Genomic DNA, 27198 nt, shown 5'->3' with positions numbered 1-27198 from the left:
ATCTCGAAGGTGTTGAACTCTATAGAATCCGCCGGGACGTGAAACGTGGCATCAGTGCACTCAGTTTCGGAAGAGGCAGTGTCCAGGAAGACCGCCCGAAAATGCTCAGCAAATAAATTGCAACACGTATCTAGAGAATCAGCAACAGCATCGTTGTAAAAGACTGAGGTAGGTAGGGAGCTTGATTTTCGTTTCGAATTTACGAAAGTCCAGAAACTTCGAGGGTTCTTAGGTAAACCAGATTGTACATGCAGAACATGGTGTTTGTACAGTAATGCATTGAGTCTGCGGTAGGCTGTGCTTGCTGCTTGGAACTGTTGTTGAGAGTCAACCGTTCGATTTTTCCGAAGCCTTCGTAAACATGCATTTTTTTCGCGTCGAAGTTGTCGCAAACTGGGCGTGCTCCAAGCAGGTGTAACAGGACGTTTAAACCTGGGAACATGCGAATTCAAGTACCAATCAAATTGCAGAAAGTTTCAGTCATAACGTCTACTTATGCATTGCCGAAAACTGCATCGAAACATGCAACTTACATACGTAAGTGACCTTATGTGATGGTCGATGAGGGAAGATCCATCCACCATGTTGTTGTTGCCACTAAATTCTACAAAAAGCTCTCCGTTTTCGCTCATCTGTCCTTGGCCATGGCGCCCCATGACGTGCTCAATTTTCTGATTGTTGGAGCCAATTTTTGCGTTGAAGTCACCTAAGTGGATTTGAATGTTAACGAATTTGGTTTCTATTTATAAAAATAAAAAATTAAGTTAATACCCAAATAAAAAAATAAAAAAAAATGGATCAAAAATATAAAAAAGGAGATTTAAATTGAAAAAAATATATCACACACATCCAATTTTGATTTAAAAAAAAAAAGTTTCTTGACGAGTTTTGGTTGAAAGTTTACTAATATCTACGGAAACTGGTTTTTTCACCATCTCATCGGATTTAATCGTGCCTTAAAAAAGATCTGATGACAAATAACAAAACCCTTAGTTCCGACGGTTTTCGCAGGAAATTGAATCATTTTTAGCTTATAAGAAGACGGAACAATTTTTTGGACAAAATTTTCACCAGTCGTCAGTGTTTAAAAAATACTACAATTCATCTGAATATTATGAGTTGATATTTCTTATGTGAAAAAAGATACAGGGATTTGAAAACTTTGATAGCAAATGAGTAAATACTTTATTTGGTTGAGTACTATATATACAAAAAATAAAAATAAAAATCCGAAAAAAAAATAAAAATACAAACAAAATTGACTAATAATAAAAAAAAAAAAGGATTCAAGTACAGACTCCGTTCGTTTTCGACAACATTCGATTTTGGCAACATTTGATTTCGGTACCATCACAACAGTTTTCAGAAACAACATTACCTTTAATAGTTTTTGCTATAATAGGACTGATATAATTTAGACAAACACCAAAAATATGTTGTTTCGTTCTATCGTTATAAAATTCAAAAACAAAAACAAAACTTCTGTAAAAAACTATAAAGTTCTCAAAAATAACAAAAAGATGAAAATTTCATGATATTGAACAACAAACCGATGACCAAAAATGATAAAAAACAGTAAAAAAAAATGAAGAATGACAAAAATAGCTTCATATTTGCTATTTTTGTCATTCATAAAAAAAATATGAACAAAACATAAAAAGTGCTAAATGCATTAGAAACATGATAAACAAATGACTAAAAATGATCGGAAATCGACTAAAAATTACGTTGATAATAATAATAAGTGAAAAAAAAGTTGAGAAAAAAAAAACAAAATGTTCGGGCGTGTTGCAAAACCTATATTTTTCTGTTCTGAATTAAGAGCTCTGGGTTGAAAAGAAATGTTAAATTTGGTTATCGGTTTCTTAAAAATAAAAAATAGAAAATACTTCAGTATGAAGATAAGTTTGTATTTTTTGAAAAATCATTGACATACAACAGACGGTGATATTATTCGGAAATGAAACGAAACAAACGTTGATAGAAAAACGTCTTCATTTATTTGCTACATACAGATTTTCTCATTCGTGGTTTCACATTTACAGCGATTCTTGTCGATTCCTAGCACAATTCCCTACTAACATCCACCAAACCCCGGTCAAGCTTTTATTAACTACAAAGATAGAGTTCCGCTTTCTGTTTGATAAATCTCTTGTCCCTTCTTTTTTTCGATTATCCATCGGTCTGAATCGCAAGGAATATTGCACTTATTCCGGTGCATTTTGCCTATAGTTTAGTGAACATTAAAGTTTCCGGTTTGCCGATCTTACAGCATGTCCGTAAGCTAGAAACAATTATTTTTCGAATACCAGATCCAAAGGTGCCTGAAACTGATCGTTAGTTATAAGAGGTGGAACAAAAAAATCTGACATTTAGTAATTGTAGATTGTAACACTCAAATTGGTGACACTGATCACAGATGTCTCGAATAAATCCGGGCCTAGTTTTTTGTTTATCGCAGAGGATTTATTGAGCTTAAGTATAAAAGGAAATGTTTATGTAAGTGTTCAAATGATCGGTGCTCTTTCTAACAGTCAGCTTTAAACAATCAATTTTTCTTTTCGTTTTTGTATAATCTGTTGTGTTTGTTCTAGCATCTAACATTTAGTTCATGTTCTGTTTAAGGTTCGTGTTCATTCAGTTTTACTTTTTGTTTTATCTTACGTAGTAGATCACAATTTAGTTGTTTGCATTTAATCACGGTTTTATATTTAGCTTATCAAGATGTGCAGTTTTTTTCAGATGGATTGTTATTTAAATTTTTTTTTACGGGTTGATTAGCTTAGAGAAGGAGTATAAACTGAAGTCATTTGAGTATAATTTTTTTCTTAAAACAAAATAATGATTACAAAATTAAGAACACCTATAGGGTGTCCCATTACGTCTAAGCACGATTTTGCAACCCTGCTCATTCCGGATGACGTTTAAACAGCGCCGGGTGTTGTTGTTTACAATTTAACTTAAAGTCTGTTCAATGAAGTCTGGTCGAAGAAAAAATGGATTGACAGTTGATCACCGATTTCTACCAAGTCGAAACGAATCCTGCTGCCGAGTTTAGACCCAAAAATTGGACTTATTGAACATCTACCAGTTAACAGAAACCAGTTGAAACCGATTTTTACCATCGATTGAACGAAGCTTTAGAACTCTGTGTATCGTGTGCTCCAATTTTCCAATTTCGTGAAAATGAGAAACATTTCCCCGAAAGAGTGCTAAAATATCGTGCACAAAACGTGTGAGTTATCCTCAACATTTCGCTGAGTCAGGCCGATGACATAGTAAGAGCGATGCGATGCAAATTGGCGAACGCGGCCAATGCGAACTCGAGCGGCGGAACAAATTGACATCTGCTTCGCCGCGTTGAGTATGTCAGGTTTAAGCGATTCGCATACATTATCATCAAATGTGGTTCGGCGCATTGAATCGCATTCGTCGTTTCGTATCGCATCGCATTCACTATGTCATCGGCCTCAGTTGGCGAAAATGAAAGAAGAAGTACAGGGTGACAAAAAAGTCCGGTCACACTTTTTTGGGGTCGCCTATAGAGTTGGTTTTGACATTTCTTACGCACACTTGCTGAGCGTGTACAGATGAGACGGGACAATTAACCTCAAAAGCTCTCGGTACAAAAAACGAACAGCCGGTCGACACACATGATCGTTTTTGAGGTTAATTGTCCCCAAACTGAAAAGGCTTGGTGAAACAACCAGCATATTATCACGAACACAACCAGCGGCAAATAGGACTATAGCCTACACGTTGCATCTCTCTGGGGCGTTCTATATGTCAAATGAAAGGGCTAACCTTGCTGCCCAAAGTGGCAAAGTTTCGTTGCTGTGCAGTTTGTTTACATTGAGTTGTGAGCCATGGCAGAGTTAAGGGTTTTTCGGACAAGAAGCAGTTCGTTTAGGAGCAAACAGTCAATCGCCAAAATGATCGAGTTTGGAGTGTGAGCCTCCAGCAAGCTCCTGCGGACAAGCTGAACGTTTCCAGGTTCCAAAACAAGACGTCAGTCTTGCTTCCTGACAGATGGCGCAGCATCCCGCACCGCAAAGGTTGTTCAGGCGTTTTGTGAGAAAAACTTGACCGATTTCATTTCGAAGAATGAATGGCCTCCGTCGACTCCGGATCTGAATCCACTGGATTGTTTCGTGTGGGGATACATGATGTCGAAGCTGAACGACTATAAAATAGCAAATTTGGTGCAATTCAAGCGAGTTATCATGAAAATCTGGGACGAGATGCCGATGGAGCACGAGACGTCTGAAGCTGGTTCGTTCAGATAAAGGTGGTGTAATTCCGAGGTATCGTCTGTAAAGTATCTTTATGAGTTACTGAATAAAGCTATGAAAGCCAGATTCAGATTTTCTTCTTATTTCTTGAGATATTGAGGTTTTCCTGTGTGACCGGACTTTTTTGTCACCCTGTAAGTATTGGAGCGGTCTGAAATTCGATTCGGAAGCATGGAGAGGGAAGCAGCTTCGTGGGCAAAAAATGGGTGGAAACCTGATCCGGTGGATAAAACTTTCGACCGGAAAGTCATGTGTTATTACGCCTGTAAGAAAACTACCTTAGTTCAGGATGTGGCTAAGAACGAGCAAAAATGATTACACTACACAGCAAAAATGTTTTCCAGTAAAATTACGCAAATGTCCTGTAACAAAAAGGAGCAGGACATTTACCGTAATTTTACAGGTCGAAAAACAAATAACGTGACACTAAATTTTCAGTGTACAACATTTTTACAGGACATTTGCTGTAATAATAAATGAATCTTCGTTAACTTTTCGTTAACTCGAAAACCTTGCTCGCGCCACTAAGAAACTCACGTACTGGGAATATCTTGATTCCTTCGCATAGTTCATCATACTATGGTAGAACATTTTTTGTCAGAGGCATTGTTAATTGGAATAATCTACCCAACAATTTAAAAATGATTAATAATAAATCAGAGTTTAAGAAGAGGTTGCTTGAAGAATTTGTGGAGTAAAACAATAAAATAGATAAATAAAACTAGAACAATCTGACGGAAAGATTAGTTATTAAGAAGAAGAAATACAAGTGAAATATGTACGCCAAATTGTAACAAATTAAAAGATTGTTATCTTACGTTGCAAGAATAAACAAAATAATAATAATAATAATAAAAATAACTTTCAAGGAAAACAATTGAAAATTACTGGTTTTGTTAATTACAGGTTGATTTATTTTAAAGGTTGCAGTTTCAGTGACAAATTGGGTCTAAAGACATATAAAAAGCAGAAGAAGCCGAAGTGGAGTCCTAAAGAAGCTGCGTCGTTCAATACTCAAAAGACACGATGGCTTGGTACAAATCCAACTAGGTCTAGATCGTACCAAAGGGGATGAATCCACCAAATTTTCCTCGAGCAAAACTAATTGAAACTTTTTGGGTCCATATTAAATCGTTTTTGAGGAAACATGTGAAATCTGCAGATTCTATAAAAAACTTCGCCAAAGACTGAAAAAAGTAGCCAAATTCATCGCAAATCAGTCTGTGCTGAAGCTTATGAGCAGTCTTCGATCAAATATCCTATCACCAACCTACGATTGATTGGAAGCTAATTTTGTATTGATTCACTGTATAAGAGAGTTTAAAAGTGCATTAAAATTGCTCCAAAATTGTGTTTAACGTGCTTAGACATATAAAGGAGCACCCTATGTACATTCTAAAACTCTTTGTAAGGTACTGTACTTTAGCTGATATCCGAAAAAATAGTGTTAAATGTTTTCTTTTTTTTCCTAATTTTTTTTAATCTGTCCAAGTTCTAGGCCAGAAATTTGAATTACAACCGAAATCCTTTTGAAGCTCTCGACGAAAAAAAAAAACCAATGGTGGCAACAGAGATACAAGCATGAATCGTTTGCGGTTTTCGAAGATGACCGCAATGTTTACAATCTGATGGAATCAACGCTGCCTATTGTCTACTGTCTTTTTTTCAACGATAGGAAACCACATCGATGAAGGATCCGATTTAATGACAACCGTGGTGATGTGATGTGTAGAGAGAGTGTTTTTGTGTGGATTCGCGAAATGCAAATATTGTGATTTCAATTGTTTGTGTGCGGTTTTTTTCGCATATTTTTTGTACACTGGTAGAGAGAATTGCATAAAAACGACTCTTTTAGAGGATTTTACATTTTTTACTACTGCTTTTTTTTCTTTCCTTTTACGATTTTCGTGTTGAGCTTTTTATATTCATACACACATATTTATACATACATTCACGTTTCAGTATGGAAAAAAAAAGTAAAAAATAGGAAAGTGTTGAGGGGCTTTGATTTTCGTTGACTCCTCAAAAGGGGTTGAATTGAGTGGCGATGAGTTCATAAATATGACATTTTTGTTGTTTTCCCTCGCCATTCAAAGGCACATTTTGCGATTCTGTGAGTGTTGAGTCGTTCCAAACGATACGAACCGTTTACCCCCCTTTGCTTGGCTTCGATTTGTTGTGCTGCTGGAACTTAGCGGATGTTGTCAACGTTGACGGGAACAGTTTTCGTCCTGGTTTTAGTTTTACTTATTTAACGACTTTTTCATATGGACTTAAAGTTATGCTTTCAGATTGCGGCCTTTGAACCAATCTAGATATGATTTCTATGTGGGTTGTAATTGTGTGTTTTTTTTGGTTTTCTTTGATGCGTAAAATCCTCTCAAATAAATGATTTAACACGTGACTATCTTTAAACTAAAAACAAGTGGGCCAAAAAGGGCAAACCTTTATCTAAAGGTTTTTTCAGGGATTTGAATATCATAAGATAAATTAAATTCAAAACTAAATTGTTGTTGCAGTAATAATCTCAAATATAAAATCAACTAATGAATTGATCAATCAAATGCATCATGCTTGGTTCTGTCATAGCGTGCAGTGCTCTCAACCTGAATTTCGAGGTTCGAATCTCCTGGCTGTACCCAAACTTTTCATACATTTTGCAACTTTGGAACAATATGCATGAAAGTTTGAGTACGCGGCAGTTCGACGTTGCAAAATGGTGCTACCAGATGATATTCGAAATTTATAGGCAGTCCTGCGTATCAAAATGACATTTCTCGCGAGCCAACTCAACGTAAACAACTGTATGGTGATTTTGTAAAATTTTGCCCGTCGGATTGGAGTTCGGAAGAACACCTAGCAAACGATCCGGAGACAAGGGATTTTTTCGAACGAATGGATCGTGATCGTCCCTTCCTTTGATATAAACAGTTTTATTTATTCTGCCTTCATTTGCCTGCTTTGAAAGTTTTTATCAGAATTTTGAAACTCTCATCCCAATGCATCAGGCATGGTTCTGTGGTAGCATGGGTGCCTCCCAAACGACAGGCAAGGTTGCCGAAAAAAAATTCTGTGTTTTTGACAAAATATTCTCGAATTCTGTGATTTGAACCTAAAATTCTGTGACTGTTTTCTATGACTCAATTTCTATGAAGTTCATTGGAAATCATGTAAAACATCATCAAATTGGGTACTACTTACAGTTTTAATAGACAAAAATCAATTCACATTACCTTGTTTTCATATTTTCATCAATTGAAGACAGAAATAAAAAGTCGAAAGTGACATATAAATTTATAATTCATGTAAATCAGTACAAAATTAAGAATATCTGTGAATTTTATGAAAATTTTAAAAATTCTGTGATCTGTGACACAGATTCTGTGACGAAATTTTGCTCAAAATTCTGTGATAATATAGATTTTTCTGTGATTTCGGCAACCTTGCCGACAGGTCGTGCATCGAATCTCCTTAGAGCAAGTTCACTGGTGTTGGGAAAAAGTGGTAGAAATTTTGACATTTTGAAAATTTTACCATGCAAAAATGTTTTCAAGATCTTTGGGCGTTGTATTTTTTTACAGCACTGTTTCTATTTCAGCCGTATGTGATAGAAATATTGCTATTTTTGCATCACAGCATGCGAAAATACAACACGTGTTGTTATTTGTTATTTGTTTATTTTCATCAACAGATCACATATTGATCGAAATGATAGGTTAAAAATTGAAGACCAACTACAATTACACGGAATTTACCCTATACTATACTTACAGCACTAAGGATTCTTCTTCGGAATAATTCCCTCGAAACGTCAAAATCAAAATGATCGGAGAAGCGTTAAACGTCCTTATTGCACCAATTCGCGCTGTATTAGCTCCGTAGCTATTCTGTCGGAGAGGAGCAAAGAGCTGAAGATTACGATTCCTCAAGCCTCGGAATCGTACGCTGAGTTGGAGTGCTTCTAGCAGTGCAGGGCAGTCGGTTCTAGACGAAAGCAGATCGGCAACAATAGAGGCCCGTGTTGCGGTCCGGCGGGAATAAAAGACCCAGGCATCTGGAAGCTTTATCGACGATGTAGTTTGTGTGGATCTTGAAATCCAGCCGTTTGTCCAGGATCACACAAAGGTCTTTCACATGCTCAACTCGTGCAACTGCCTCATGTCCCAGAAAATAATCAGCCGATAGCGGTAGCCGCTTGCGTGAAAACGAAATTACCGTAGGGGAGAGGCAGGCTATATGCGCATATTAAGGAAAACACTCATTTTCTCCCATATTCCGATAGATAGGAGTCTGAAAACTTTATGCACATGAGCGGACATCTGTTTTCTATACGTAAGAGCAATTTTAATTTTTTAATATATTTTAATTAATTTTTTCATGCCATGTGTTAAAAGCGTATTACCCTCAAACTGCACTGATTAGATATGACGAATCTCTAGCCATATCGTCAATCGGCTGTATGCGCATATTACCCAACATGCGCATTAGACTGCCCCAAATTTGTATGGGAAATTCAAAACCTGTGAAATGTTATGCGCTGCATGTTAAAATTGATCCTAGGCCTAGTACAAGATCTCATGCCAAATTTGGGCCAGATCGGATCACGTTTAGGGGTCGCTCAACGAGCCTGAAGTTTGTATAGGATTTTGAGACATTTTGTTCGGGAGAAACATGAAAAACCAGTTTTTCATCAATAACTTTGGTTCCCGTCGGCCGATTTCTTTCAAAAACGGGTTTTCTTAAAGCCTAAATTATGAAAAATATTTCATCCGAAGACTGCATTTCAATTAGAGTTAAGATAAGAAAGTTATAAGGCTTCAAAAATGGGTTAACTTTTTTCAGGATGGTATTCATCACTGTTAATGAGTCGAGGTGGTCGAACATATTGACGCCTCATTAACAGTGCTGAATACCACCGTTAAAAAAGTTAGCCCATTTTTGAAGCCTTACAACTTTTTTATCTTAACTTTTATCGAAATGCAGTCTTTGCATGAAATATTTTTCATAATTTAGGCTTCAAGAAAACCCGTTTTTGAAAGAAATCGGCCGACGGGGACCAAAGTTATTGATGAAAAACTGATTTTTCATGTTTCTCCCGAACAAAATGTCTCAAAATCCCATACAAACTTCAGGCTCGTTGAGCGACCCCTAAACGTGATCCGATCTGGCCCAAATTTGGCATGAGATCTTGTACTAGGCCAAGGATCAATTTTAGCCTGCAGCGTATAACTTTTTCAAAAGTCGGGTCATTTGGGGCACTTTAATGCGCATTTAGGAACACTTCCCCCTACATTTGTTGCGATTCAAGGGAAGGCAATTGACATCACACCAGCCGGCGAAGATGATAAACTGGCTCTGCAAGACGTTGACATATTCTGGGGCTGTTGATGGATTGAAACAATTTCAAGTCATCGGCATACGCCAGTTTTGGTCCATCGAGAAGCAGCAGCACGTCGTTGAAGTAGATCAGTAATATGTTGGGTCCTAGGTGGCTCCCTTGAGGTACTCCAGAAGAGGCAGGGAATTGATTGGAAAATGATTCACCTGATCGTACCGATACGATCTAGTTTGGCTATGGCTATTTTGTGGTTTACCTTGTTGAAAGCTGCGGTCAGGTCGGTGTAGATTACGTTGATTTGAGATCCCTTGGCAAAACTGTCTTGCACGGAAGATGTGAACGTCAACATGTTTGTTGTCGTAGAGCGTTTGGACATGAATCCATGTTGTTCGTAAGAGAAATAAAAATTGCAATACGAGAAAAATGGATCTAATACAACAAGCTTAAACAGTTTGGCGATCGCACATAGGGCAGAAATACCACGATAATTGTTAACGTTCCTCCTGTCACCCTTTTTGTAGACCGGAAACACGTAAGCCTCTTTCCAAATGGAAGGGAACGTGGATTCCGTGAGCGATGATTGGAAGATTCGTTTTATAGGAGTCAGCATATGTGATATATAGCGTTTTAGAAAAGTCGCTGGAATGCCATCCGGTCCTGCAGAAACACTGGATTTCAGCTTAGCAGTCGCCTTCAAGATGGGATCGTCATCGATTACGATGTGTTGTAGAAAAACTTGAAGGCCACAGATCTTGAAAATGTTTTTGCACAGCGCGCATTTTCAAAATGTGCAAAAAGTGACAAAATTTCTACCACTTTTTCCCAACACCAGTGAACTTGCTCTTACTATACCAACATTTTTCAAGAATTGTGCGAGGACACCATTTCAAAAAAGATTTTTTTTTAACGATTTTCAGGTTATGTACCTATACTGTTTAAAAAATTCTCCTTCGAGAAAATTTAAGAACAGGTCCAGCAAACATTTTTGTAGCTATATTCTTATGGTGTTTTCATATACGTTCCATAAATATTATAGAAAGATCATATAAAAGTTGAAAAAACAGCATTTTTCTACCAAAGTGGAATCAATATACATACATAAATTTCATTTCATTCTTAAGCGATGAAAATAACACCAATTGGGCTTTATCCGACACCTTATTCGTACCTACCGGAAGAATGCAAGAGAGCACAAGATTTTGCTCTCATAACCTTCAAATCGTTGCCAGAGACAATATTTTCAAATATTAAGCCATCTGTATACACTGCTGATTGCAGAGAGAACATGACGACGATTTTCTCGAGAGGCCCGCGCGGGAGCTAAATCATTTCAAAATTTACAGACATGGCGGACTTTTTATCATATCCGATTTAAATTGACCTAAGACGACATTTTATATGATATTTTCACTATACTGTTGGAATTGCAATTCGCAACACCATTGTAAACGACTTAAGCCTAGTCCACACTAGGCAACTTGGACTGCGATCTCGGTTGCTGAGACTTGTTTATGTTTACATTTGCATCTCGTCTCGTCTCAAGTCTCCTGACAAGTATGGGAGACTTTCAACAATCAAGATGTAAACATAAGGCCCTAATATTACATAAGACGAGTCACGAGTCATTTTACTCGAGTGAGCCATTTTGGTATTACAGTAGTCGAGTTGAGTAGAATTTCAGTCGAGTAGCTCGACTGAGTCGACTGCTTGAAAGGTCGTGACTCAGCTATTTCACTCGACTACCGTAATAAGACATTTCGTTCGACTCGACAGTGACTGGAGTCGAGTCGAGTTGCTCGACTCGTCTTACGTAATAGGGCCCATCAACTAGTCTCAGCAACCAAAATCGCAGTCCAAGTTGCCTATTGTGGACTAGGCTTTAAGTTATCTTTTTTTGATACGATTTCATGTTCGCTGGGTCTGAAAATCCAACAACATTAAAATTAATATTTAGAATTTAGTTAACAAACAAAAATTCAGCGTTGAACAAGACTAGAAATAATGAAAAACAAACAAATAAAAGGATCAAAATTCTGCGTTGAAAATTTGAGGCAGAATAAAAAATTGCAGTTAAACAATAGACATGAAAGCGAAAACTTTCATTCAGAATCCACGTTTGAATTGAAAGTTCTTGATTCAGATGAAAAATCAGCTAAAATTTAGAAATGTAATCCCCTTTTTTTCAAAAACTAATTCAGAAGTGATCATCATAATTCAAATTTTTAAATAAATGAACAATTCAGAAAGTGAGTCATTTTTCAAATAAACATGATTTAAAACATCGAGGTACATGATTGACTAGCTCCTCCCAAATAACAAAAAGAAGAGATAAAACAGCACTGTTTTCAGTGTGGTTTCCGAATGCAATCCTCTTGCGCTGATTTTGCTTCACTTGGTCCCCGAACTTACACGAGCTGTAAGCAGCGTTTACAATGTGCCTGATTTTTTAGGATTTGAATGATTTTTGGAGGCCCAAAGTGATAACCTGATAAGCCTCCATTTTCCCTGATTTTAGGAAATAAGTCTGATTTTCCCTGATTATCGTGAATATGATGGAAAATGAGCAGTATAGAACTAAATTAAAGACATTAGTGGAGGTCAAAATAAGGATTGATGATAAAAAAATAGTCCTCACTTCGACCGAATTTTCCGTTGAATTATGTCCCTGAATTTTGAAAAATAAAATTGTTGGCAACCCTGACTTTTAACGACTCGGACAGCAAGCGTGAGAGCTCCCGCATCGTGGCGATAGAAAGAGAATTACAGCCAAGAGCGCGGTAAGTAAATCATACACTGATAAATCATTTCACACATTTTGCAAAATAGTTTCACACATTATCTGCAAATAAAGCTTAGTTCTTTTAGAAATGGGACACTTTCATTTGCTAATAGCTCGTTAACTAGTTATTGGATATAGAAAATTTTGACAGCATTTTGTTGCCTGTAAAAAGTTCTATTCGACCTGTTTTTTTCAAAATTTAAAATTTCCGCGTTTTTGAGATATGTACGATGCAAGAGAAAAAGAAAAAAATAATTTTGCACAGTTTCCTTGAAAATACGTCATTATCAAATTGATAGCTGACAAAACCGTTGATTATTCAAAGAATTACTGAGTTTTTGTGGTGGATAAGTATGCAAACACTGCCAATAATGTTCACAAAGTTCAAATCAAGAATTGGAGAGAAGCACATGATCGGCAACAACGGTTAAGGGTCATCAAGGAAGTCAAGTCTCATACCAGCATTATAAATTTTCAATAAACGAATAACTAAGGGTAGATCGCTGAAATGTCCAAAACAATTTTCTCCGATAAGCTGACAGTGTTGCCTAGTGATGACTCATTGAAATCCAACCTCAAACAACCATTTTTTGATAGTTCCAAAGCTTTTAAGCTGTAAAACCGGTACCGAAAAAAAAAACGTTCAAAAATGTGGTCAAAAATAATCAAATTTGTTCATTTCGAAACAACTGTATCCACTAAAATGCTTCCAGTTTCCAGTTTTAAGAGAAGTATTGGACCAAAAAGTATCAGAAATTGAAGAAGGAGGGTGAAGCCACCTAAAATATAGATTTTACGACGTATAAGTTGGAGAAACTGATCAATACCATGACTGAAAAAAGTGTGCGCCGGCCAATGGGAGATACTAAGAATAAAGTAGAAATTTCTTTAACAAAAAACGGTAAATATTTTTTATCAAATTTTTTCATTAAAGATCATAACATTACCTTCTTTTTCTTCATAGAAAGTATTTCGTTCAAACGAATGGTTTTTTAGATACAGGCATTCGTAACTGTCCCATTTCTAAAAGAACTAAGCTTTATATGGAGCTGTCAAACTCGAGTGTGGTTTTCACACACCATGCAAGTTTGAAATTTACACATTATACGAATTCACAGATTAAGGAAAAAGTGTGTGAAATCACAAACAGTCATGCGCGAGCCAAGCAGCAATCATCCCTAAAGTCGCTTCAAGTCATGAAAGAACAATGGCAAGTAAACCCGCACAGCACCTGAAATTTTGAAAATAAATCGACTAATGCATGACTTTCTCTTTCAGATCCGGCCTGGTATCGCCGGCTTGTTCTGGCTGGTAGAAAAAGCTCATGGAATTGCTCCCCCCGCAGCACTTAAATTAAATAATTACTGAAAATGTGCGAGAATTAATAAAACAAAAAATTGGATTTCAAATCATGATGTTTCAATATCCAAATGAATGAAAATAAGTTTAACTATCACCTCCCGTTTACCTAAATTGAACTGTTTTGTGATATTCACACATTTTCCTGTTTTAAACGCTTTTTGCATAATGTGTGAAACGCACACATTTCGTTTCCTTAAGCGGTATTTCCCATTAGTGTGCAGCGGTACCTTCACACATTTAATGTGTTGGTCTACTTATTTCCAAAATGTGTGAAATTTGACACACTAAAGTGTGAAATGATTTGTCAGTGTACAACTCAGTGCGAAAGACGATGGGCAGCGTTGCCACATCTAAACCTATACTTTTGAGCAAACAAATTTTTTTGATGGGTATTTTTTTTAACATAAATCTGTACCAACGATACATGAAAACTCTGTGCAATTTTCACAATAATTGCTTAACTAACTCTTTATAACTTCGGTGTTTGTAATAGATACAATTTCAAATGTCGTTTAAAGTCTCCGGAAAAAAATCTTTCTGAAAAACTATAAATATTTTATTAACTCAGAATCGTTCTCATGGTACAGATCCCGTTCGATTTTGGCAACACGCTTGTACATTTTCTGTTGCCAAAATCGAACGGTTTTTTTCTCATTTTGTTTTTCAGTTATTTTTACAAAATAACAATTATTACAGATCCCGTTCGTTTTTGGCAACATTCGATTTTGGCAACACTCGATTTTGGCAACATCCGATTGGCACATGTGCCAAAATCGAACGGTTTTTAGAATCAACATTACCTTTTAGTTTTCGTTATAACAGGACCAATTTAATTTAGACAAACACCATAAATACGTTTTTATGTTCTGAAATGGTGATAAAATGCAACAATAACAACAAAAAAATTTGAAAAATTTCATAAAGTATGGGAGAGTGGGGAATCATGGGCCACTTTTTTTCTTTGTTCCATAACTTCTTTATTATAAAAGATATAATGAAAATAAAAAATGGTATGGTTTTCTACATTTTCAAGGTATCATAAGGTATTTTTTTTTTAATTTTTAATTAGTTATTTTCCTCAAATTCTGACTGTTTGAAAAAATAGCAATTTTTTTTGGATTTTGAAAAATGGTGGTTAATCGTGGGCCACCAAGTCCAAATTGACCAAATAACATGCAAAGTTTATGAGTTGACCCAAAACTGTGATTTCCTAATTCATTTCGTTATTTAAAAGCAATTTCAGATGATGAAATAAAAAAAGAGAGCTGTGTATGATCGCATAGATTTCAAAACCTGACTCGCGAACGTTTTGCCAAATTTCCTATATAGGATGGACAAAATATTTTTCATAACTTTTCATTTGGCATAAGAAAACTTTGCAGATAGGTAAAACGTATTTTAAGTTCGGAATGTGTATAAAAACATAAAAATATAGGTGATTCAAGATGTGTGGCCCACGATTCTCCACAAGCTATGATTTGCAAATTGGTTGCGTTTGTGTGACTTATTGATGTTTCATCCAAAATTTCTTTTCCACGTGAAAGATCATGACAAAACTAAGATCATAAGCGTATGAGCATATTTTTGTTTTGCACTTTAGGTTCCCCATCGATGAAATTTGCGGGTGTTTTTTTTAATTATGTCAGTTAATTTTTCTAACTTTTTTTAGCTTGATAAATAAAAGAAGCATATGATGCGTATTTCAGGCAACAACATATAGGAATATATGCTCACGCAAAGCGTCGACGATGACAGTTGGTTTGAGATTTTTATCTTAAAACACATCTGAGATATTAAAAGTGGCCCACGTTTCCCCATGGCCCACGATACCCCACTCTCCCCTACTAAAAAATGACAAAAAGATGAAAAATTCAAAAAGTTAAAAAACAAATTCAAGCTAAAGACTGAAAATGACAAAAAATAACTAAAAAATGATGAAGAACGACAAAAACAGCAAATATGACAAATGAAAACAATTATTATAAACAAAACGAGAAAAGTGGAAAATGCTTCAAAAACATGATGAAAAAAATTTAAAAATGACTACAAATGGTCGAAAATTGATAAAAAATAACGTGTTTGATAATAATAACAGTTATTTTGTAAAAATAACTGAAAAAAAAGTTCAGAAAAAAAACTGTTCGATTTTGGCAACATTCGATTTTTTCAAAACAAAATGTACGGGCGTGTTGCCAAAATCGAACGGGGTCTGTATTATCAAAGACGTTATTTTTTGTCAATTTCCGACCATTTCTAGTCATTTTTTTTAAATTTTTTCATCATGTTTTTTATGCTTTTGGCTCTTTTCTTGTTTTGTTTATAATGCTTGTTTTATTTTGTCATATTTGCTGTTTTTGTCATTTTTCATCATTTTTTAGCTGTTTTTTGTCATATTTAGCCTTTTGTTTGAATTTGCTTTTTAACATTTTAAATTTTTCAACTTTTTGTTATTTTTGAGTACTTTATAAAATTTTTAAAAATCTTTGGTTTTTATTGTTGCATTTTGTCACAATTCCAGAACATAAAGACGTATTTATGGTGTTTGTCTAAATTAAATTGGTCCTGTTATAACGAAAACTAAAAGGTAATGTTGTTTCTAAATACCGTTCGATTTTGGCATCATTTTACATCAAATGCTTCATCAAAATCTGAACAAATCTGTACCCAATTTTGAAATGTTCAGATGTCCCATCTGCACGATGTCATCTGCACGTACAGAATCTGAACCTAAAATTGAGTCCAAAAATCTTACTTTTTTAGATAAATCTGTACATGGGGCAACCATGGCGATAGGCGCGCTCACAATCCCGGTATACGTTTTCTTATGTGTTAAACAGAGAAAACAATAGCTCTAGGCCTTAACTCCAATTTAACACCGATTAGCTGTCTTTCTTATGGAAATCTGTGTAAGCCCAGCAAATATAAAATCGCATTTAAAAATGATAACTCAAGTCATAAAAAATGTTACTGCGAATTGTAATTCCAACTAACGCAAGTTAAATTGGTTAAATGTCGTAAAAATAGTTACTCGATGTCGGATTAAATGGTTTAAATCGGATATGATAAAAAGTCTGCCATGTTTGCTGATTTTGAAGACGATTTCATTCCTTTTTTTTTCTCCCGCGTGGGTCAAGTGAGAGAACAGCTTTGGTGTTCTCTATGCGATCAGCAGTGCAACCAGCCAGATTGCTAAAAATCAGATGGTGTATTTGCAAGAATTGCCCAATAACAGAGGCAGCAAATATTGTCACTGGCAACGGTTCGCATGCGTTGAGAGAAAAAACTTTTGCTCTCTTGCATTCTTTCAGTAAGTATGAATATGGTGTCGAATACTTATCGTCCAAATCGTATACTCTTATCGCTTTCGCCAGAAGTTGAAAATATGAAAATATATTGCCTCCACTTTGGTAGGTAAATATTTAAATGCTGTTTTTTCGAGTTTCATACGATCATTCTATAATGTATATGAAACGTATAACAAAGTTGTTGAGAATAATATGTACCTACAAAAATGTTTGCTGGGAAGAGTAAATAGCCACACAACGTAAAAAATAACACCAATTTCTTCCCAACTGTCAGCGTTGCCACATTCAAATCTTAACTCTCTTTACTTTGAGCAAAAAGTTTTGGTCAAAAATCTGCACACGAAAGACCATCACTGGAAAACATTACAAAAAAAATGTGATTTCCAAGAAAGGGAACCAGCTGGACACAATCTTGCATGGACAAACTTGCACACAATCTTACATGCGAAAAATCAAAGAATCAAGTTATTTTAGATTGAAAATTTGTTCAGTTCAGAGTTTATTTTCAAAAATTTCAAATTTAAATGAAAATCTAAATTTACTTTTTTATGTTTTCCAGAGCTCATTTGCTAATAAAAACTATGGCCCAATAGTTTTTGCAAAATTTATTTGTAAGTATTATTCAAGTCACAGAAAATGCTATTTCACCGACAAACAAGGTCATATATTAATGAAGAGGTTCCTGTATCGCCATTCAGATGTTCAATTAATCGATCAACCGCTCAAATTAATTGTACTGGAATGGAAACAATTTTCCAAGAATCCTTTAATCGCATTTCCTTCGCAATTCATTGTACACGATTCGGCCGGACGCTGCTCTAAAAAGTACCGTAAACTGATGGGAACTTTGATCAACATGTAATTTTTGCAGATATGTAATCATCATTAACTTAGCAAAAAGTTAAAATATCTGAAAACTGTTTACTACGTTTGAAAGCCTGTAAATTGAGTTACAATAAGTTAAATTTGGTTTTTATAAGAAAATTTTTGATGTTACTTAAAATGTAATTTTAAAATCTTAAAATATCTGGTTTTTCGAAGGCTCACAAACAAACATCTCTCCAGATCAAATTTAAGCATTTAGGAGCAAATGGGCTGTTTTATGTGAAAGTTCAACTTTTTTTTCTTTGTTTAGGTTTAGTGTAAGTGTTATTTTTATGGTCATTTGGTGATAATTTTTGGATATTGAAAATAAAAACGGCGATTTTCCATGAGAAAGCTCCTATAGTTAAAAATGGCTAAAATCCTATCAAATGGTTCAATTTGAAGAAAAAAAAACAAACATGGGAACAGTGCGAGAACCTAGGGAAAGCATGCAGGTAAAATTTCATTTGTTTTTTAGGCCAAAAAAAATCAGAAATGTTTATAACTTTTACCCCTAGATGTATGCAGCAACATTGTCCATCTTATGATTATAAAAATTTTTGAAAAAAAAACGTTGAAAAAATCAGTTTAGTCCTAACAAAAATACTGTTATTTATGCCTTCTGTGCTAAATGGCACCATAAAAGTAGTTTTGAAGATGTTGAGGTACCTTAAAAACCATAGTGATCAAAGTTACTCCGAAACTCGAAATCTGGTTTTGTAACAAACGTTTAATTATAACCACCGATGTCGTTTGAATTTACTGCAATCAATGATCATGTTTTATACTCCTCGCCTCAGTAAGTGTTTTAAAACTTTTAAGTATTACTAAAAAGCAATTCCTTCCAAAACATTCAAAAATGAATGAAAAAAGTGATCAAAGTTTCCCCAGTTTACGGTACCTTGAAAGCAAATCGGGTTTTCAGCTCCATGCCATGTATGATGGTGGCTGGGTATGGTTCTGTGCCAGTCAACTGGCGAACTTTTGCGGCAGCGGGACATTGCAATGCAATTCTCGATATTTTAACATGATGCTTACTTCCGTCGAAACATTGATCGATTGAGCTGTTTGTGTTTTGGAACATATGTGAAGAGGAGTGAGATGTTTCTTGGTTTGATAGTTTCACTTTTTTCCTGATTTTTCTGGCCAGTTATTGAATCGTTGAATGACATCATATGATGATGCTTCCAACCGGTAGATATCGTGGCTGGAACAATTTTGGTTATTACATCAATTCTTCTCTCTTTACACGAATGTACGAAAAATCTCGCAAACATATGCACCGTTTACAGTGGGTAGCGTTTTTTCGTCGTGTCAGTTCACATTAACACAGTTTTTTTTTATTCTAGTTGGGGAAGAGGGGGCATAATGCCCACGTTAAGAAAAAAGCCTTGTTTCAGAGTACATTTGAAAAGATTAACTTTACTTTTCGATTGTGTTTGGAAGTTTGGAATGTTTTTTGTCGAAATCTGATAGTTAGAATAACTGGAAGGTCAAAAAAGGCCACAAATTTAAAGAAGTTTGAAGAGTAGGTTGAAAATTGGATTTCAATTTCAGTAGGGGCATAATGCGCATATGTGTGTACCCAATCGCACCGTTTAACGTTTAATAAGTGTTTATTGATTCAAGTGCTTCCGAAAGTGTTTGTCAGGTAAAAACACTTCTATTCTACTTCACAGATGGGAAAATATATTGCTACGCGCAGTGCTGCCAGATATACTTAAACTCTTGTGAATAGTTAATTAAATCTATATTAAAATTAGAAATTTTAAATATATTCGTTTATATTCAAGTTATGTTTTCCAATACAACATGGAAATATCTTTAAAATTGTTGTGATGAAACTGCATATAAATTTATACAAATATGAAACATGCTTAAAGATAAACGGACATGGCGCGTTTTGCCCCTCTTAGACATGTTTGTTAAAAATCGTTCAAAACAATAGGAAAAATAATTGAATAAGGAAATTTTTCGTTTTGTGATGATTTTAAAGACCAATGTTCATAATTGTAACACATGTCAGGTAATTTTTTTTGCCGATAGATGCCGTAATTCCTTACGAAAGTCAAGGCACAAATTGCAAGGAATATGGCTTCAAAAATATTTTTGGATTTTTGCAGAAATTTATCGCAAATTTGATGCTAATTTTTTGTACAAAAGGTTTCTACTGTTAATTAGAAGGGAATAACGTAAAGAAATTTTAAAATAAGTGTATAACTAGCTAGATATCGCAGTGGAGCGTTTTGCCCACAATGGGCATTATACCCCCAGTTCCCCTTTTAATAATAAAAGATATCACTTTCCTACCTAGCTAGGTTTTCAGTAGAATCTCTTGTGCTAATGACAGTTAACATCGGGTTTTGAGTAGTTGCGAATCGTGATTTTTCCCCAATCGTACCGTGTTTATGTTTCTTACGTTTGCTATACATATACATATATTTTATGCTACACTTTTCTGAATATTTTGCTACATTTTATCTATGTATATAAAGTTGTATCTTTTTGGTGTAGGTGTTTGTGTGCCGTGCGTGTGCGCTAACATATTTGGTTGAGTGCGAGTGAGTGTTAATTATGTCCTCCTGTGATTGTTTTTTTTTTGCGTCCGTTTACACAACTGGTGAAAGAAGAAGGAAAAAACCACTGTACCGTAGCTGTTCAAACTTCGGTGGGAAATACTCTCCTGCCGAAGGTTGTCGGTCAGAGGTGTCCCTAGCTTGTAGAGGTACGGTAGCAGCTCTCGAGTATTTTACCGGACCCCGCTGGTTGTGACAGCGGATGCCAGCGATGAGTACGTGGACGATAAGGACATGCTGTTGCTGGCGCTGATAGTTGTCGCGTCGGTTAGATTATTTACAAGCGATGCCGACGGAGTGATTTCGGTAATGGCCGTCGCGACGGAATTCTTCCGCCTTTCGCAGCTGCCGACCTCACCAGTCCCGGGGGCCATCGAGACTACGTCACCATGTGGGCCGGTGATAGTGGCGATGCTGTTGTTAGTGTTCCCCTCCTGCTCTCCTGTCGGCTGTCCCGATGCAGTAATTGCCATACTACTGGTCATGGGCCCTGCTCCCGATGTTGTGGCCGTAGACATCGAGTTTGACGATTGAGAGGATGAATTGAGGAGATAAATCATGACCGTATGCTAGCACTTTTGTTGAAATGTTTTCCGGTTAGGCAACAGGCAGAGGATGCTCAGGGCCATTACCATGTGCCAGATCGAGTGGACAATGTGATAGTTCTGTTTAGTTTGTAGGAACGCATAGCATACCAATCCGACCATTACCAGAACACTGCCGACGGGAAGGTAGAAGGCGAGATAGCCCCGTGATGGGAAACACTTTTTCGTCTTCCGGCAGCGTAGTCCCCAACTTACCGATATCAGACAGAGCCCGGTTAGCGCTGGGGCCAGGAATACCCAAAGGGACTGCTTGTTCAGCTCGGTCCCGAAAGCCAACAGAATAGCCCCCAGCATGTGTAGTAATGAGACAAACTGATGCCTCACATTGGACATGGCTATCAGCGTGACCCAGATTGCCAGAAGGCCACAATAGAAATCACAGAACTGCAGTACACCTATCTTCACGAGACAAAAACTGAACTCTTCCTCGCCAGAATCACATGCATGGTAGAATGTTGAAAAGAACATTGCGAAGAAGTATATTATCGACTCCGTGTAGTAGCCTCGTCTGACGGCAAAAAATATACTGGGTAGGAACAGCAGATTCGACAAGGTCAGCATCAACGAAGCTAACAGTATCGAAGCACTTGAAGGAACTTGCGAATCTTCGGTACAGTCCCAGCCCCGATAATTACGTAAACAAAGGCATGTCGAGAACACAAATCCACCGGACATATAATGATAACATCTTCCGAAACGTCCGCACCTTCCCGCAACGCACGGACTGGACGAGATGGTGAAGACTATGCTTCCGTTACAGGTACTATCCGACGATACGCTCTGCTCCGTGGCGTACTTGTGATGAATCTCGAACTTTCTAGCCATCTCCTCGGACTGCTCCGTACACTTGGCGTCCATTATACACTCTTTGATTTTAAGTGTTTCCGTTTCGTTGATGCTTGCCAAGCACGTATCGTTGCCCAAACAATCCAAGTAATACTTCGCCGATTCAGAACAGGAACATGGCTGTTTTATGTCGCTTAAAATCTCACGGTATTTCTTGATAAACTCCTTAACACTATCGATAATTGTCACTCTTGCAGCAGTTTCCGCTCCGTGGCAGAAAATGCCCAAGGTCACGTACCACTTTCCAGCTTCTGGAAAAGGTACATGAACCAACCCAGTACTGGTGTCAGAGTCGGTATTATTAATAGTTATTGCAGCCGGAAACGTGTGTCTCCCATAGACACATTTGTCCGGCCAAGTAGGAACTCCTGGTTCACCTAACCTCATGCAGACTATCACCGTCTGGTTGCTTCGGCTAGTCTCCTTCGAAGCCGCTGTTGGCGCAGCTGTAGAGGTCGTACTCGTCGTAGTCGTGGTCGCCTGCTCAACGAAGTCTTCCTGTACATCTATCAACTTCTCAGCCACCACTCCCACATGATCGTTGCTATTCGCTTGGTGAGCGTCGATCAACGCGCTCTTCATGTCCTGTCTCATGGCTACTGCAAAGCTCAACGTTCCTCCGATATCATACACATCGTTAACGTCAAACTTCATCAAAGCTGGCGTTCCAGCACTCAAATTCAATGTCAACGGAACAGTTCCATTGATATCGGGCAGCAGATCATAGTCAAACATGAAAAACTCTCGATACGTTTGCCTCAGCAACGGGAATCCCTCAAACACCCTTTTAGGCAACACCTTTTCCACCGTGCTCTCTTCTTTAACATCGTTCACCTCACTTTCCCTCACAAATTCCATCGACACTACTAATTCCACCTCCCGACTCTCGTTACTGCTCCGATTCCCCCTACCCTCATCGTCCTCCAGGAAGTCCAAATCCACATAGTGCCAGACCCCTTCCTGCGGATAGAATTCCACCTCCATCTCGCCCGTCTGGTTTGGACAGATAACCGCATGCTGCAGGAAGTCTCGATGCGTCGGAAGGCCGTGAGCTTGCACCCAGAAGCCAACGTCACTGCACTCGGCGCAAGCTCGCACCAGCTCCAAGCGCCAGCGAACCAACGACACCTGCTCCGGGACAAAGAACTTGAAGGTTCGCGGCTCGGTGCGGTTCCCGGTGGACAGAAGCACCTCCCGCTGGGAAGTTCCGGGATGCACCATCACCGGGTTGCTGCTGGCCACGGACATCTCGGACATGAGAAGTGTCTCGCAAGATGGAGCCAAGCCTGTGGAAGGATGAGAAATCGGTTAGCGTTTAGGTGTTTGAATTTTTTCATAAAAAAAGTTATCGGCAAGCTTACTGTCTAATTGTAACTAGAAGAAGTGGAGATAGGGACATAACGAGCATCCGGGGCGAAAATAAAAAGAATTACAGACGAAGATCAATAGCTTTTAGAAAAATGTATATTTCGAACATATAGTCCAAGTCTATCACAGCTAGCACATCTCTCACTGGAACATAGGTTGGTTTTCCTCGAGCCCTAAGGGAGTCTATAAAATTCGTTCTAGCGACAAGATGGACCTCGCACGACCAAACAATATGCTCGATGTCGTGGTAACCTTGGCCGTAACCACACGAATTGCTGCTAGCAATATCTAAACGATAGAGTATCGCGTATAAGGAATAATGATTGGACATGAGACGGGAAAATATACGAAGAGTTTCTTCGAACCAAATAGTAAAATTCGCTGAAGACGATTTCACGTTGATACGTGTCGCCTTCCATCGCCTCCACCTTTGCCTGAGAGTCTGCTTCTCATTGCCCACAATCGAGCAATACGAGGGAACCCAAATAACATGTATTTCACATTTAATTAATATGAGAAATTTCATTCATTACCCAGACAACCAGAAGCCGTATTTTATTTTACAGATTATATCCTATAGAATGTTATTTGAAATTCATTTTCGTATATCTTCACCTACAATGTGTGGCCCACGCATATTCTTTATCGTATTTAAATGCATTGCATGATTTTATTACGACAATCCGTATATCTGCACCTACAATATGCGGCCCATGCATATTCTCATTCAATCTATAGATTTAAATACATTGCATTATTTTATTACGACAATACAATCCAAATCAAAAATATGTGTGCTAATGTACCTATAAGGCCTCCAAAATGATACGTATATACTGGTTTTGCTGCACTATATACGATATGTTTACACGTATATTTGCATGTATATTTGTGCTGCAAATTCGGAATACCCACCAAATGGTTGTCTGGGTAAAATAGGAAGCGTCTATGAATAAAATATATCATCAATTCAATAAATCTTCATTAGTCATATTAAAACGCTTACTTTTATCAATTTTGAACAAAAAATTTATCGAAGATTTTATCATATCTTTGTTAATTTTATATGCGAACCCCCTCTTTTTGGATTAAGAGGGACTGAAAGTATTATAGAAAACATTCCCGGTCTTCAAAACGGCTACAACAAATTTTTAGGTTGATCGGTTCAGTAGTTTCCGGAAATTGTTCGAATTGAGTCATTATTTTATTAACTTTGTATGGGAGCACCCCCTCCCTTAATTTGAACGGGTTTGAAAGTATATTAGAAACCATCTCCAACTCCAAAAACTCGTACATACCAAATTTCAAATTGACTAGCTCAGTAGTTTTCGAGTCCATAGGAAACAGACAGACAGACAAACATCACTTTTATAGATATAGATGTAGAGTCTCAAAATACAAAATGTTATAAAATTAGATCAAAACCTGTTTGTCAAATCAATAAATAATCTAATCATGTTAAATCCCTAATATTTATCAAGTTTTGATAAAATTTGTTCGAAAATTGTTCGAATTTAATCATATTTTTGTAAATTTTTTATAGGACCTTTTACAGAAATGGTAAACGTTCAGAAATTTTTAAATCATTTCATGACATCAAGAATTTTATGATGTGCCAAATGTGATCAACATCGTTAGAAAATAGTTTGAGTTCTGATATATTTTACAATGGATATGTAAGAACCTCTCCCCCCCCCCCTTTTCCTACAAAAGCATTAGTAAATAAAATTATTGGTCCAAATACATCAAAACCTGCCCACCATGATAATAAATCATTTAATTATGTCAAAGTATGTTTGTGTAGAAAATTTGATAAAAATTTCTCATAAATTGTACGGATTGTGTCATATTTTATGTAAATTTTGTATGGGAGCCTCCCCACTTTCAGCCACTTTCAAAAAATAGATTTTTTATTTTTTTTATTTTCTTATTGTAAAACATTTCAAGAATGTTGTGTCAAACTTTCAAGTCAATTGAAGCACTGTAGAAATTATAGGCCTTTATCTCCTCCTATCTAATACTACAAGAAAGCAAGAGCAGAAACTTCAAACGCGTTTTTCTCGAAAGCACATTTTTAAAGTCCGTGCACATCGTCATTTGAAAACTACTTATCCGATTCTTTTCAAATTTGGAACATATTTTCTACATATAAAATACCAGACCCCAACGTTTTTCTTTTTTTTTTACTTCGGGGAGATTTTACAGATCAAAAATGGCAGTTTTTTTTTCGTGAAAAATCTTAGTTTTTACTTGCTCAGGGACACAGTAAGCCGTGCTCGAGAACGGACGCGTTTTTTCCGACGTCGCGTTTTTCTTGTTTGTTTTTTCGCGAGTTAAAAATTGAATGATTTCATCTTTTGGAACTTTGGTTTCGGTCGATACATATTACAAATGAAAAAATGCATCCAAATCACTAGCATTAAAATTTTCAAGAAACTCTCTAAATCTTTTTTTGCTGTTCGGATCGTGCAAAATGGAAATCATCTGTTTATTATGGAAAAATGTGTTCAATTGGTGAAAATATAAAAGTGAAAAAATTGAAGTCACGAGTGGGACGGAGTGGGTTTTACTAAGCTTTCATGAATATCGTAGTTACAATTTCATGCAAAAAACTGTTGATTCTATGTTGGAAAAAATAGGCAGTGTTCGCGTGTGAATGAATTTTCTTGTCGTCACCATTTCCTAGCTAAATATCAAATAAGTTTAGCTCCGATTGAGTGATATCAATGATCTAAAAGATTTATTTTGTGTGCAGAGTTGAATTGTGAATAAATGTTGTGTTTCAAATAGAATGCCCATTCGGATGGCCCCGGTTATAAAAGGAAAAAAACCAAGTTAAATTCCGGAATGACATTTTTTCGGCTAGTTCCTCCCTCATGTATGCTTTTGTTCATGACAAAGCCTACTAATCAAGTTCTAAATATAACGTAAGGGAAAAGTGATTTTAAGCATATTTGAATACAAAGATTTCCACGATGACCGGAAGTTCTGGTCGTCCATATTATAGCCACTGTGCTTTCGTCGCGCAAATTTGGTAAAAGGGTTTAGCTTAAAACTGTGAAACTATTTTGCGGATAAATCTTTCATCTTTGAGTGTGATCGTCAAGGGTGTCTCTTGGCGGATGGAATGAATATTTTGAGCCTCATTCCGCTTAGGTGAAATTTTCGGGAGCAGACTGGAGAGAAAAAATCACCATCAACCAACAAAGGCCAGTTGTTGATTTTTTATTTGGTGAGTTTGTTCCATATTGTTTATTTTACTTACATTTCGTTAAAATATAGTTTGGAGTCAGGGTGTTTTCACTCTGAACTCTCTAGATTTTGTCGACTCTGTTCAGCAATTTTCAGAATGTTATCCATTTGAACAACTGAACTGATTGAAAGCTTCGAATTAAATATAAGGATAACGTTTTTGAAAATTTTTGATTTCCTTAGCCTGAACTAATAGTTAATTGTAACCGACAGGCTGCGTTAAAGTTAATAAATTACAAATTACAAAAAAAATCTTTCGAGTTCTAAAGGACCTCGAAGGGTTTTTTGTTCTTTTAATATTTTCGGATTCTCTTTTTATTTTCAAGAGCGAGTAAAGGCGCTTTATCCTTGGTCGATGACCAGAAATGATTGTACATTGAAATCCAAAACAGTTAACGAATCATAATAATCTTAGAAGTTTAAAACCTTAAACATCACCTTCTAAAATATGCCACTTTTCAGAGGTTTTGTGATTTCTGTGTACAAAATAATTCGTTTCCAGCCGCTGAAGAATGGTCCTAGTGAATAGTGATATTACTTTACATAACGTGTGGTTTCCTCATCAAGGAGCATTTTTCTTAGCATGCTTCCAACGATACTGCCCCTTCGAA

At 36.6% G+C, this 27198-nt stretch overlaps 1 protein-coding gene across 1 annotated transcript in view; it reads right to left on the bottom strand.

The window, feature by feature from the left end:
• Positions 1-1995: 1995 nt before the first annotated feature.
• Positions 1996-27198, bottom strand: part of LOC129739410 (uncharacterized) — a 363355-nt gene continuing 338152 nt past the window's right edge. Inside the window, exon 7 of the mRNA XM_055730891.1 lies at positions 1996-23253. Within this exon, the coding sequence (XP_055586866.1) occupies positions 21086-23253 (2168 nt within the window). The 3' untranslated portion in view covers positions 1996-21085. The remainder of the gene's footprint in view (positions 23254-27198) is intronic.

The sequence above is a fragment of the Uranotaenia lowii genome, chromosome 1, assembly GCF_029784155.1.
Source record: "Uranotaenia lowii strain MFRU-FL chromosome 1, ASM2978415v1, whole genome shotgun sequence".
In the NCBI taxonomy this organism is placed as follows: domain Eukaryota; kingdom Metazoa; phylum Arthropoda; class Insecta; order Diptera; family Culicidae; genus Uranotaenia; species Uranotaenia lowii.
The sequence above is the reverse complement of the archived record's forward strand: the minus strand, read 5'-3'. Positions and strand labels throughout refer to the sequence as shown.